This window comes from Stigmatopora nigra, chromosome 18 (assembly GCF_051989575.1).
Source record: "Stigmatopora nigra isolate UIUO_SnigA chromosome 18, RoL_Snig_1.1, whole genome shotgun sequence".
Taxonomy (NCBI): Eukaryota; Metazoa; Chordata; class Actinopteri; order Syngnathiformes; family Syngnathidae; genus Stigmatopora; species Stigmatopora nigra.
Window position 1 is genome coordinate 10,879,088 of NC_135525.1, and position 12,776 is coordinate 10,891,863.

At 33.5% G+C, this 12,776-nt stretch overlaps 1 protein-coding gene across 1 annotated transcript in view; it reads left to right on the plus strand.

Annotated features, from left to right (window-relative positions):
- Nucleotides 1–12,776, plus strand: part of fam20cb (FAM20C golgi associated secretory pathway kinase b) — a 44,923-nt gene that overhangs the window by 25,029 nt on the left and 7,118 nt on the right. The window contains exons 6-11 of the mRNA XM_077738298.1: nt 2,700–2,815; nt 3,823–4,003; nt 4,079–4,188; nt 12,108–12,189; nt 12,300–12,359; nt 12,422–12,572. Of these exons, the coding sequence (XP_077594424.1) occupies nt 2,700–2,815; nt 3,823–4,003; nt 4,079–4,188; nt 12,108–12,189; nt 12,300–12,359; nt 12,422–12,572 (700 nt within the window). The remainder of the gene's footprint in view (nt 1–2,699; nt 2,816–3,822; nt 4,004–4,078; nt 4,189–12,107; nt 12,190–12,299; nt 12,360–12,421; nt 12,573–12,776) is intronic.

The following is a 12,776-nucleotide window of genomic DNA, read 5'->3' on the forward strand; positions in this document are numbered from 1 at the left end:
GCTAAAATAAACATTGTTGTAGATCTTTAAAAAACTGAATATTCAGGGCTTTTAATCCAGTTATTTTAATCCATTTATTACAAAAATAAATTCTAAATATTATATCTAAAATAGACCGGCCCACATGAAATGTGAGTTCTGGAGCAAAAATCGGTGTCATGTGACCCGTGTTCCAAAAATATGCCGAATAAACCCATAAGGTCAGAAAAACTTCCGAATAAAACGCATTCCCCCAAAAAACATTTTTCATCCGGGCGAATAAAGTCGACCAAGGTCGCTTTAAATCATAACATGGCGTCCAGAAAAAGATTCCCGATGTCATACAGATCTTAACAGCGTAAAAGAGGTCGAAGGTCCTCCGTCTTTTAAGCGAATGTCTCCAGGCATTGAATTCTTTCAAGTCTTCCCCTTTTTTACTCGCTTTTATCCTCCTTCCCTTTCACGGCCTCCATCAATTCCGTTTTTTTTCCGCAAAACAAGCGTCTTCACGGGAGCTGGAGGAGGCCATTTGTCACGGCCGCTGAATGCGGGCCTCCCACGGCACAACAATGGCCGCCGCGTCCTCCTTATTTAGTTAAGCCGCACGCTCTTCGAGTATTCGTGCTCGAGGGAACTGGAGACGGCGAGCGGCGAGAGGGTAACGGAGCGGGAAAGCCGGCGCGTGCCGTGTCTCCGCCTTCTCTTGACGATCCACGCCAATAGCTTAAAGTGGAAATTTGAAGTAATAGCCTAAACAAATTGTACTGTATTTTTCAGATTATAAATCACAGTTTTTTTCGTTGTTTGGGTGCAATTTATACTCTGGTGCGACTTATATGTGAAATTATTAACACATTATTATACTTTTCACGTTATTTTCACTCTAAACCACAAGAAGGCACTCTAGGCTTGTTTCCATTGTTATCCAAATAATTCTTAATATGTTAGGCCAATGTAATGTTAGTATAGTGTACACTTATTCAACTTGTTGTTCTCTATTTTATTTTAATTTTAAATTGCCTTTTCAAGATGACATGTATGTTTTTTGATGCTAGAATTTATCAAATCAATTTCCCCCCCAAAAAATTTGACTTATACTCTTGTGCAACTCATGTTTTTTTCCTTCTTAATTATGTATTTTTTCGTTGGTGCGACTTATACTCAGGTGCAACTTAATAGTCTGGAAAATATAGTCATATATTTTTGTAAGAGGGTTCTTGTGCGCCCCCAAATAGATGGCACCCTATGTAGTCACCCACTTAATTATAAGTAGTAGTCCATTAAATACTAATTTGAATAGATGCATTTTTGGGCCGGTGCGACCTATAGTCCAGAAAGTAGCCTAATATATTTGTAGGAGACTAGTGCGACTTATACTCAGGAGCGACTTATAGTCCAGAAAAATACTATAATATATTTTGTTCTTGTGCACACCTAAATAGAGTTGCCTACTTAATTATGCAATCTTTTTGATGGTGCGACTTATACTCAGGTGCGACTTATAGTCCAGAAATACAGCAAAACATTCGTAGGAGGTTTTTATAGATGGCGTTCCCCCTCTTAATTATGCATTTTTTGGCTTGTGCAACTTATAGTCTGACAAATACAGTAATATATTTTGTAGGAGGCTTCTCATGCACCCCCCAAATAGATGACACCCTAGGCAATCACCCACATTGCCCTTGGCAAAAACCATCCCTTGTGGAATGGATGTTGAATTCTCTGGGTTTCCTTCCTCCGGACCCTCCGATGACACACTTGTGCATACTTTGCGTTCGGCTTTTGTCAACAGTCTGCTACACATCTGGCGCTCTTCTCCACGCGCATGCTGGCAACATATGTGTGGGTTGGTTAAAAAGAAGGGAAGGCAAAGGAAAGACATGAAAGGCCCATTGCCAGGTCTATATATAAGACCGGGGGCCCCACGTTTGCCAAAAACAGCACTTTAGTTTTTTTTTTTCCTCGTTTTTTTTTGGCTGTTCGAAATTAGATCGTGTTGGCCGGCCGCGGGTGTTGCAGCCAGGCTCGTTCATTGGTGGGGGCGTCGCCGCACACAGTTTCTTTTTAAAGGGCCAACCGCAACTACCGTTTGCTTCTGTTGTCGTCAACGCCGTTCAGGGTAGACTTTGTTAGGCCATACTATACTCATGTTTCTATTGTAACTCTCCCTTCAAATGGACATTCCTTTATCTCATTCCATTTTTTTCTTTTCTTACCACTTTTCCATCTTTATTCCAAGCCTCCACACGCCTTCTAGCTAGCCACGCACCGTCCATTAGTAGTTGTCAAGGGTCTATCAATTGTTAATCAGAACGTGTCGGTGTCGAACCGATGACCACAAATGGGCGAAAATGGACATTTGGAGTCTTTTTACTCTCTATAACTCCAGCACAACTTGGTTTTCCATTTAAAATGTCCAAGGCTACATTATAAGAACCACAGAAAGCCATAAAATATCATTTCTTTAAAAGAAATGGTAAAAATAGACATACGTAACTGAGGGATACAAAAAAAGTGTAATTGTGGACACAAAATAACCGTAAGATGGTTTACCTTCGAGTATTTGTGGAAAGAGTGGGGTTGTGGTGCCCCCTGGTGGAAGTAGGGATGAGAGCAAGTCAGATAGTAGATGTCCAACCCTTTTTTTTATTTCTGTGTGCATTTGGGAATGAGTTTGTTAATCCCAACTAATCCCGTGTCCGCTTTTTTTCGTCCTGCAGGATTTTGGACTTTCGACGCGTCCCTCCAGTGGCCGGCCGACTCGTCAACATGACCAAGGAAATTCGGGACGTTACACGGGATAAAAAGCTATGGAGGACGTTCTTCATATCGCCAGGTTTGTCACAGTCAAGAAAGCTAACCAATTGTGTACTTTTCAAAAACAAAATACTTACTATACTATGTCGTTTTTTAAGAAAAAAAAGCCTTACTATACTATGTCGTTTTAGAAGAGAAAAAGCCTTACTATACTATGTCATTTTTTAAGAGAAATAGCCTTGCTTTTCTATGTCGTTTTTGAAGAGAAAAAGCCTTACTATACTTTGTCGTTTTTGGCGATAAAAAGCCTTACTATACTACGTCGTTTTTGAAGACAAAAAGCCTTACTATACTATGTCGTTTTTGAAGAGAAAAAGGCTTACTGTACTATGTCATTTCTTACAAGAAAAAAGCCTTACTATACTATGTCATGTTTTTGACGAAAAAAAGCCTTACTATACTATGTTGTTTTTGGCGATAAAAAGCCTTACTATACTATGTCGTTTTTTTGAAGAAAAAAGCCTTACAATACTATGTCGTTTTTTTTAAGAAAAAAGCCTTACAATACTATGTCGTTTTTTTGAAGAAAAAAGCCTTACTATACTATGTCGTTTTTGGCGATAAAAAGCCTTACTATACTATGTCGTTTTTTTGAAGAAAAAAGCCTTACTATACTATGTCGTTTTTGAAGCCAAAAAGCCTTACTATACTATGTCGTTTTTGGCGATTAAAAAGCCTGACTATACTATGTCGTTTTTGGCGATTAAAAAGCCTGACTATACTATGTCGTTTTTTAAGGAAAAATAGCCTTACTATACTATGTCAATTGTGAGATGTCTAGCAGTGAGTTTTTCATCTTTGAGGTCCCCCGAGATGGACTTGAGTGACCGCCTCAGCAATTAATACACGTCATTGAATCCCTGCAGGGGCCGTTCATCTTGTCGTTCTAAAACTGATGAGCTAGGAATCCTTTCAAAGAATTTGATCTCATTTTTTTTTCTTCATTAGCATCACTCACCAAGAAAGTCACACTCAATGTCAGTCTTTAATAACCCCAAATTGTATAATTTTTCCTTCTTTCTGCAGCCAATAACGTGTGTTTTTACGGAGAATGTTCATACTACTGCTCGACGGAACACGCTCTGTGCGGCAAACCCGACCAGATCGAAGGATCCCTGGCCGCTTTCCTCCCGGATCTTGCCCTGGCCAAACGCAAAACCTGGAGGAATCCTTGGAGACGTTCTTACCACAAACGCAAGAAGGCAGAGTGAGAAAAACAAATCTTTAATTTTGATGGTTTGATTTGACTTGAAACTTAATGTTCTCATTGGGTTTCATTCAGATGGGAAGTCGATCCCGACTACTGCGAGGAGGTCAAACAGACTCCGCCTTATGATAGTGGAACCAGACTTTTGGACATCATGGACATGACCATCTTTGACTTCCTTATGGGTACGTCCCTTTTGAATTGTGGAAGATGACAGTGAATTTAAGTTTAAGAGGGGAATTGATTGGCAGGTGAATTTGTAAAATAATTGTAATTGTAAATGTCGTTTTTGAAGCCAAAAGGCCTTACTATACTATGTTGTTTTTGAAGCCAAAAAGCCTTACTATACTATGTCGTTTTTTCAGAGAAAAAAGCCATACTATAGTATGTCGTTTTTTCAGAAAAAAAGCCTTACTATAGTATGTCGTTTTTTCAGAGAAAAAAGCCTTACTATAGTATGTCGTTTTTAACGAAAAAAAGCCTTACTATACTATGTCGTTTTTTAACGAAGAAAAGCCTTACTATACTATGTTGTTTTTTAACGAAAAAAAGCCTTACTGTACTATGTTGTTTTTTTAAGAAAAAAAGCCTTACTATACTATGTCGTTTTTTCAGAGAAAAAAGCCTTACTATACTATGTCGTTTTTTTAAGAAAAAAAGCCTTACTATACTATGTCGTTTTTTCAGAGAAAAAAGCCTTACTATAGTATGTCGTTTTTTCAGAAAAAAAAGCCTTACTATAGTATGTCGTTTTTTCAGAGAAAAAAGCCTTACTATAGTATGTCGTTTTTTCAGAGAAAAAAGCCTTACTATACTATGTCGTTTTTTAAAAAAAAAGCCTTACTATACTATGTCGTTTTTTTAAGAAAAAAAGCCTTACTATACTATGTCGTTTTTTCAGAGAAAAAAACCTTACTATACTATGTCGTTTTTAACGAAAAAAAGCCTTACTATACTATGTCGTTTTTTAACGAAAAAAGCCTTACTATACTATGTCGTTTTTTAACGAAAAAAAGCCTTACTGTACTATGTCGTTTTTTAACAAAAAAAGCCTTACTATACTATGTCGCTTTTTCAGAGAAAAAAGCCTTACTATAGTATGTCGTTTTTTCAGAGAAAAAAGCCTTACTATAGTATGTCGTTTTTTCAGAGAAAAAAGCCTTACTATAGTATGTCGTTTTTTCAGAGAAAAAAGCCTTACTATACTATGTCGTTTTTTCAGAGAAAAAAGCCTTACTATAGTATGTCGTTTTTTCAGAGAAAAAAGCCTTACTATACTATGTCGTTTTTTCAGAGAAAAAAGCCTTACTATACTATGTCGTTTTTTCAGAGAAAAAAGCCTTACTATAGTATGTCGTTTTTTTCAGAGAAAAAAGCCATATTATAGTATGTCGTTTTTTCAGAGAAAAAAGCCTTACTATAGTATGTCGTTTTTTCAGAAAAAAAAAGCCTTACTATAGTATGTCGTTTTTTCAGAGAAAAAAGCCTTACTATAGTATGTCGTTTTTTCAGAGAAAAAAGCCTTACTATACTATGTCGTTTTTTCAGAGAAAAAAGCCTTACTATACTATGTCGTTTTTTCAGAGAAAAAAGCCTTACTATACTATGTCGTTTTTTAAGAAAAAAAGCCTTACTATAGTATGTCGTTTTTTCAGAGAAAAAAGCCTTACTATAGTATGTCGTTTTTTCAGAGAAAAAAGCCATACTATAGTATGTCGTTTTTTCAGAGAAAAAAGCCTTACTATAGTATGTCGTTTTTTCAGAAAAAAAAGCCTTACTATAGTATGTCGTTTTTTCAGAGAAAAAAGCCTTACTATAGTATGTCGTTTTTTCAGAGATAAAAGCCTTACTATAGTATGTCGTTTTTTCAGAGATAAAAGCCTTACTATAGTATGTCGTTTTTTCAGAGAAAAAAGCCTTACTATAGTATGTCGTTTTTTCAGAGAAAAAAGCCATACTATAGTATGTCGTTTTTTCAGAGAAAAAAGCCTTACTATAGTATGTCGTTTTTTCAGAAAAAAAAGCCTTACTATAGTATGTCGTTTTTTCAGAGAAAAAAGCCTTACTATAGTATGTCGTTTTTTCAGAGAAAAAAGCCTTACTATACTATGTCGTTTTTTCAGAGAAAAAAGCCTTACTATACTATGTCGTTTTTTAAGAAAAAAAGCCTTACTATAGTATGTCGTTTTTTTCAGAGAAAAAAGCCATACTATAGTATGTCGTTTTTTCAGAGAAAAAAGCCTTACTATACTATGTCGTTTTTTCAGAGAAAAAAGCCTTACTATACTATGTCGTTTTTTCAGAGAAAAAAGCCTTACTATACTATGTCGTTTTTTAAGAAAAAAAGCCTTACTATACTATGTCGTTTTTTTAAGAAAAAAAGCCTTACTATACTATGTCGTTTTTTCAGAGAAAAAAGCCTTACTATACTATGTCGTTTTTAACGAAAAAAAGCCTTACTATACTATGTCGTTTTTTAACGAAAAAAGCCTTACTATACTATGTCGTTTTTTAACAAAAAAAGCCTTACTATACTATGTCGCTTTTTCAGAGAAAAAAGCCTTACTATAGTATGTCGTTTTTTCAGAGAAAAAAGCCTTACTATAGTATGTCGTTTTTTCAGAGAAAAAAGCCATACTATAGAATGTCGTTTTATTCAGAGAAAAAAGCCTTACTATAGTATGTCGTTTTTTCAGAGAAAAAAGCCATACTATAGTATGTCGTTTTTTCAGAGAAAAAAGCCTTACTATAGTATGTCGTTTTTTCAGAGAAAAAAGCCTTACTATACTGTGTCGTTTTTTCAGAGAAAAAAGCCTTACTATAGTATGTCGTTTTTTAAGAAAAAAAGCCTTACTATACTATGTCGTTTTTTCAGAGAAAAAAGCCTTACTATAGTATGTCGTTTTTTCAGAAAAAAAAGCCTTACTATAGTATGTCGTTTTTTCAGAGAAAAAAGCCTTACTATACTATGTCGTTTTTTCAGAGAAAAAAGCCTTACTATACTATGTCGTTTTTTCAGAGAAAAAAGCCTTACTATACTATGTCGTTTTTTCAGAGAAAAAAGCCTTACTATACTATGTCGTTTTTTAAGAAAAAAAGCCTTACTATAGTATGTCGTTTTTTTCAGAGAAAAAAGCCATACTATAGTATGTCGTTTTTTCAGAGAAAAAAGCCTTACTATAGTATGTCGTTTTTTTAAGAAAAAAAGCCTTACTATACTATGTCGTTTTTTCAGAGAAAAAAGCCTTACTATAGTATGTCGTTTTTTCAGAAAAAAAAGCCTTACTATAGTATGTCGTTTTTTCAGAGAAAAAAGCCTTACTATACTATGTCGTTTTTTCAGAGAAAAAAGCCTTACTATAGTATGTCGTTTTTTCAGAGAAAAAAGCCATACTATAGTATGTCGTTTTTTCAGAGAAAAAAGCCTTACTATAGTATGTCGTTTTTTCAGAGAAAAAAGCCTTACTATACTGTGTCGTTTTTTCAGAGAAAAAAGCCTTACTATAGTATGTCGTTTTTTCAGAAAAAAAAGCCTTACTATAGTATGTCGTTTTTTCAGAGAAAAAAGCCTTACTATACTATGCCGTTTTTTCAGAGAAAAAAGCCTTACTATACTATGTCGTTTTTTAAGAAAAAAAGCCTTACTATAGTATGTCGTTTTTTCAGAGAAAAAAGCCTTACTATACTATGTCGTTTTTTCAGAGAAAAAAGCCTTACTATAGTATGTCGTTTTTTCAGAGAAAAAAGCCTTACTATACTATGTCGTTTTTTCAGAGAAAAAAGCCTTACTATACTATGTCGTTTTTTCAGAGAAAAAAGCCTTACTATAGTAAGTCGTTTTTTTCAGAGAAAAAAGCCATACTATAGTATGTCGTTTTTTCAGAGAAAAAAGCCTTACTATAGTATGTCGTTTTTTCAGAAAAAAAAGCCTTACTATAGTATGTCGTTTTTTCAGAGAAAAAAGCCTTACTATAGTATACTATACTATACTATAGTTTACTATACTATGTCGTTTTTTCAGAGAAAAAAGCCTTACTATACTATGTCGTTTTTTAAGAAAAAAAGCCTTACTATAGTATGTCGTTTTTTCAGAGAAAAAAGCCTTACTATAGTATGTCGTTTTTTCAGAGAAAAAAGCCATACTATAGTATGTCGTTTTTTCAGAGAAAAAAGCCATACTATAGTATGTCGTTTTTTCAGAGAAAAAAGCCTTACTATAGTATGTCGTTTTTTCAGAGAAAAAAGCCTTACTATACTATGTCGTTTTTTCAGAGAAAAAAGCCTTACTATAGTATGTCGTTTTTTCAGAAAAAAAAGCCTTACTATAGTATGTCGTTTTTCAGAGAAAAAAGCCTTACTATACTATGTCGTTTTTTCAGAGAAAAAAACCTTACTATACTATGTCGTTTTTTAAGAAAAAAAGCCTTACTATAGTTTGTCGTTTTTTCAGAGAAAAAAGCCTTACTATACTATGTCGTTTTTTCAGAGAAAAAAGCCTTACTATACTATGTCGTTTTTTCAGAGAAAAAAGCCTTACTATACTATGTCGTTTTTTAAGAAAAAAAGCCTTACTATAGTATGTCGTTTTTTTCAGAGAAAAAAGCCATACTATAGTATGTCGTTTTTTCAGAGAAAAAAGCCTTACTATAGTATGTCGTTTTTTTAAGAAAAAAAGCCTTACTATACTATGTCGTTTTTTCAGAGAAAAAAGCCTTACTATAGTATGTCGTTTTTTCAGAAAAAAAAGCCTTACTATAGTATGTCGTTTTTTCAGAGAAAAAAGCCTTACTATAGTATGTCGTTTTTTCAGAGAAAAAAGCCTTACTATACTATGTCGTTTTTTCAAAAAAAAGCCTTACTATACTATGTCGTTTTTTTAAGAAAAAAAGCCTTACTATACTATGTCGTTTTTTCAGAGAAAAAAGCCTTACTATACTATGTCGTTTTTAACGAAAAAAAGCCTTACTATACTATGTCGTTTTTTTACGAAAAAAGCCTTACTATACTATGTCGTTTTTTAACGAAAAAAGCCTTACTATACTATGTCGTTTTTTAACAAAAAAAGCCTTACTATACTATGTCGCTTTTTCAGAGAAAAAAGCCTTACTATAGTATGTCGTTTTTTCAGAGAAAAAAGCCTTACTATAGTATGTCGTTTTTTCAGAGAAAAAAGCCATACTATAGAATGTCGTTTTTTCAGAGAAAAAAGCCCTACTATAGTATGTCGTTTTTTCAGAGAAAAAAGCCATACTATAGTATGTCGTTTTTTCAGAGAAAAAAGCCTTACTATAGTATGTCGTTTTTTCAGAGAAAAAAGCCTTATTATAGTATGTTGTTTTTTCAGAAAAAAAAGCCTTACTATAGTATGTCGTTTTTTCAGAAAAAAAAGCCTTACTATACTATGTCGGTTTTTCAGAGAAAAAAGCCTTACTATACTATGTCGTTTTTTCAGAGAAAAAAGCCTTACTATACTATGTCGTTTTTTAAGAAAAAAAGCCTTACTATAGTATGTCGTTTTTTCAGAGAAAAAAGCCTTACTATACTATGTCGTTTTTTCAGAGAAAAAAGCCTTACTATACTATGTCGTTTTTTCAGAGAAAAAAGCCTTACTATACTATGTCGTTTTTTAAGAAAAAAAGCCTTACTATAGTATGTCGTTTTTTTCAGAGAAAAAAGCCATACTATAGAATGTCGTTTTTTCAGAGAAAAAAGCCCTACTATAGTATGTCGTTTTTTCAGAGAAAAAAGCCTTACTATAGTATGTCGTTTTTTCAGAGAAAAAAGCCTTACTATACTATGTCGTTTTTTCAGAGAAAAAAGCCTTACTATACTATGTCGTTTTTTCAGAGAAAAAAGCCTTACTATACTATGTCGTTTTTTAAGAAAAAAAGCCTTACTATAGTATGTCGTTTTTTTCAGAGAAAAAAGCCATACTATAGTATGTCGTTTTTTCAGAGAAAAAAGCCTTACTATAGTATGTCGTTTTTTTAAGAAAAAAAGCCTTACTATACTATGTCGTTTTTTCAGAGAAAAAAGCCTTACTATAGTATGTCGTTTTTTCAGAAAAAAAAGCCTTACTATAGTATGTCGTTTTTTCAGAGAAAAAAGCCTTACTATAGTATGTCGTTTTTTCAGAGAAAAAAGCCTTACTATACTATGTCGTTTTTTCAAAAAAAAGCCTTACTATACTATGTCGTTTTTTTAAGAAAAAAAGCCTTACTATACTATGTCGTTTTTTCAGAGAAAAAAGCCTTACTATACTATGTCGTTTTTAACGAAAAAAAGCCTTACTATACTATGTCGTTTTTTTACGAAAAAAGCCTTACTATACTATGTCGTTTTTTAACGAAAAAAGCCTTACTATACTATGTCGTTTTTTAACAAAAAAAGCCTTACTATACTATGTCGCTTTTTCAGAGAAAAAAGCCTTACTATAGTATGTCGTTTTTTCAGAGAAAAAAGCCTTACTATAGTATGTCGTTTTTTCAGAGAAAAAAGCCATACTATAGAATGTCGTTTTTTCAGAGAAAAAAGCCCTACTATAGTATGTCGTTTTTTCAGAGAAAAAAGCCATACTATAGTATGTCGTTTTTTCAGAGAAAAAAGCCTTACTATAGTATGTCGTTTTTTCAGAGAAAAAAGCCTTACTATACTATGTCGTTTTTTCAGAGAAAAAAGCCTTACTATAGTATGTCGTTTTTTCAGAGAAAAAAGCCTTACTATAGTATGTCGTTTTTTCAGAGAAAAAAGCCATACTATAGTATGTCGTTTTTTCAGAGAAAAAAGCCTTACTATAGTATGTCGTTTTTTCAGAAAAAAAAGCCTTACTATAGTATGTCGTTTTTTCAGAGAAAAAAGCCTTACTATAGTATGTCGTTTTTTCAGAGAAAAAAGCCTTACTATAGTATGTCGTTTTTTCAGAGAAAAAAGCCTTACTATACTATGTCGTTTTTTAAGAAAAAAAGCCTTACTATAGTATGTCGTTTTTTTCAGAGAAAAAAGCCATACTATAGTATGTCGTTTTTTCAGAGAAAAAAGCCTTACTATACTATGTCGTTTTTTCAGAAAAAAAAGCCTTACTATACTATGTCATTTTTTCAGAGAAAAAAGCCTGACTATACTATGTCGGTTTTGAAAGAAAAAAAGCCTTACTATACTATGTCGTTTTTTAAGAAAAAAAGCCTTACTATAGTATGTCGTTTTTTCAGAGAAAAAAGCCTTACCATACTATGTCGTTTTTTCAGAGAAAAAAGCCTTACTATACTATGTCGTTTTTTCAGAGAAAAAAGCCTTACTATACTATGTCGTTTTTTTAAAGAAAAAAAGCCTTACTATACTATGTCGTTTTTTTCAGAGAAAAAAGCCTTACTATAGTATGTCGTTTTTTCAGAAAAAAAGCCTTACTATAGTATGTTGTTTTTTCAGAGAAAAAAGCCTTACTATACTATGTCGTTTTTTCAGAGAAAAAAGCCTTACTATAGTATGTCGTTTTTTCAGAGAAAAAAGCCATACTATAGTATGTCGTTTTTTCAGAGAAAAAAGCCTTACTATAGTATGTCGTTTTTTCAGAGAAAAAAGCCTTACTATAGTATGTCGTTTTTTCAGAGAAAAAAGCCATACTATAGTATGTCGTTTTTTCAGAGAAAAAAGCCTTACTATAGTATGTCGTTTTTTCAGAAAAAAAAGCCTTACTATACTATGTCGGTTTTTCAGAGAAAAAAGCCTTACTATACTATGTCGTTTTTTCAGAGAAAAAAGCCTTACTATACTATGTCGTTTTTTAAGAAAAAAAGCCTTACTATAGTATGTCGTTTTTTCAGAGAAAAAAGCCTTACTATACTATGTCGTTTTTTCAGAGAAAAAAGCCTTACTATACTATGTCGTTTTTTAAGAAAAAAAGCCTTACTATAGTATGTCGTTTTTTCAGAGAAAAAAGCCTTACTATACTATGTCGTTTTTTCAGAGAAAAAAGCCTTATTATAGTATGTTGTTTTTTCAGAAAAAAAAGCCTTACTATAGTATGTCGTTTTTTCAGAAAAAAAAGCCTTACTATACTATGTCGGTTTTGAAAGAAAAAAAGCCTTACTATACCATTTGCCAACAGGAAACATGGATCGGCATCATTACGAGACGTTTGAAAAGTTTGGAAATGAGACCTTCATCATCCACCTGGATAACGGCAGGGGGTGAGAACTTTGCATTTTGATAATATTTCTAAGTCCTTCAAACGATATTAGTTAAGAAGTATTAACTTTTGAAGCTTTTTTGTTTTGTTTCTTTGTTCCTCTCTGTGAAGCTTTGGCAAACATTCCCACGACGAAAAGTCCATCCTGGTCCCTCTAACGCAATGCTGCAGGTAAGATTGTTGTTTTTTCCCCAAAAAGGAGCGTTGTAGCCAATGGACTGGATTTTGCGTAGGATACGAAAGTCGACACACTTGCGACTACAGCTATTGGCTAAAGAGGAATACAAGTTGTCCACACTGGTGTCCGAGTCCTTGCTGAGGGACAGGCTCAGTCCCGTCCTCATCCGGCCGCACCTCGATGCCATGGACCGCCGACTCCGCCAGGTTAGTGGTCTTCGGGATTTATTGATCCAAATAACAAAAACATTGTTTTTTTTGTAAAAAATGACAATGGATTGGATAACTTTATTCATCCTGTGTTGGGAAAATATCATTGTGGCATTAGCAAAAGTGGTTAGACAGAATAAAAACAAAAGCAAATCAAAAGAAAAGAGATGATCAAGAAAAACCAAATCAAATCATCAAGAC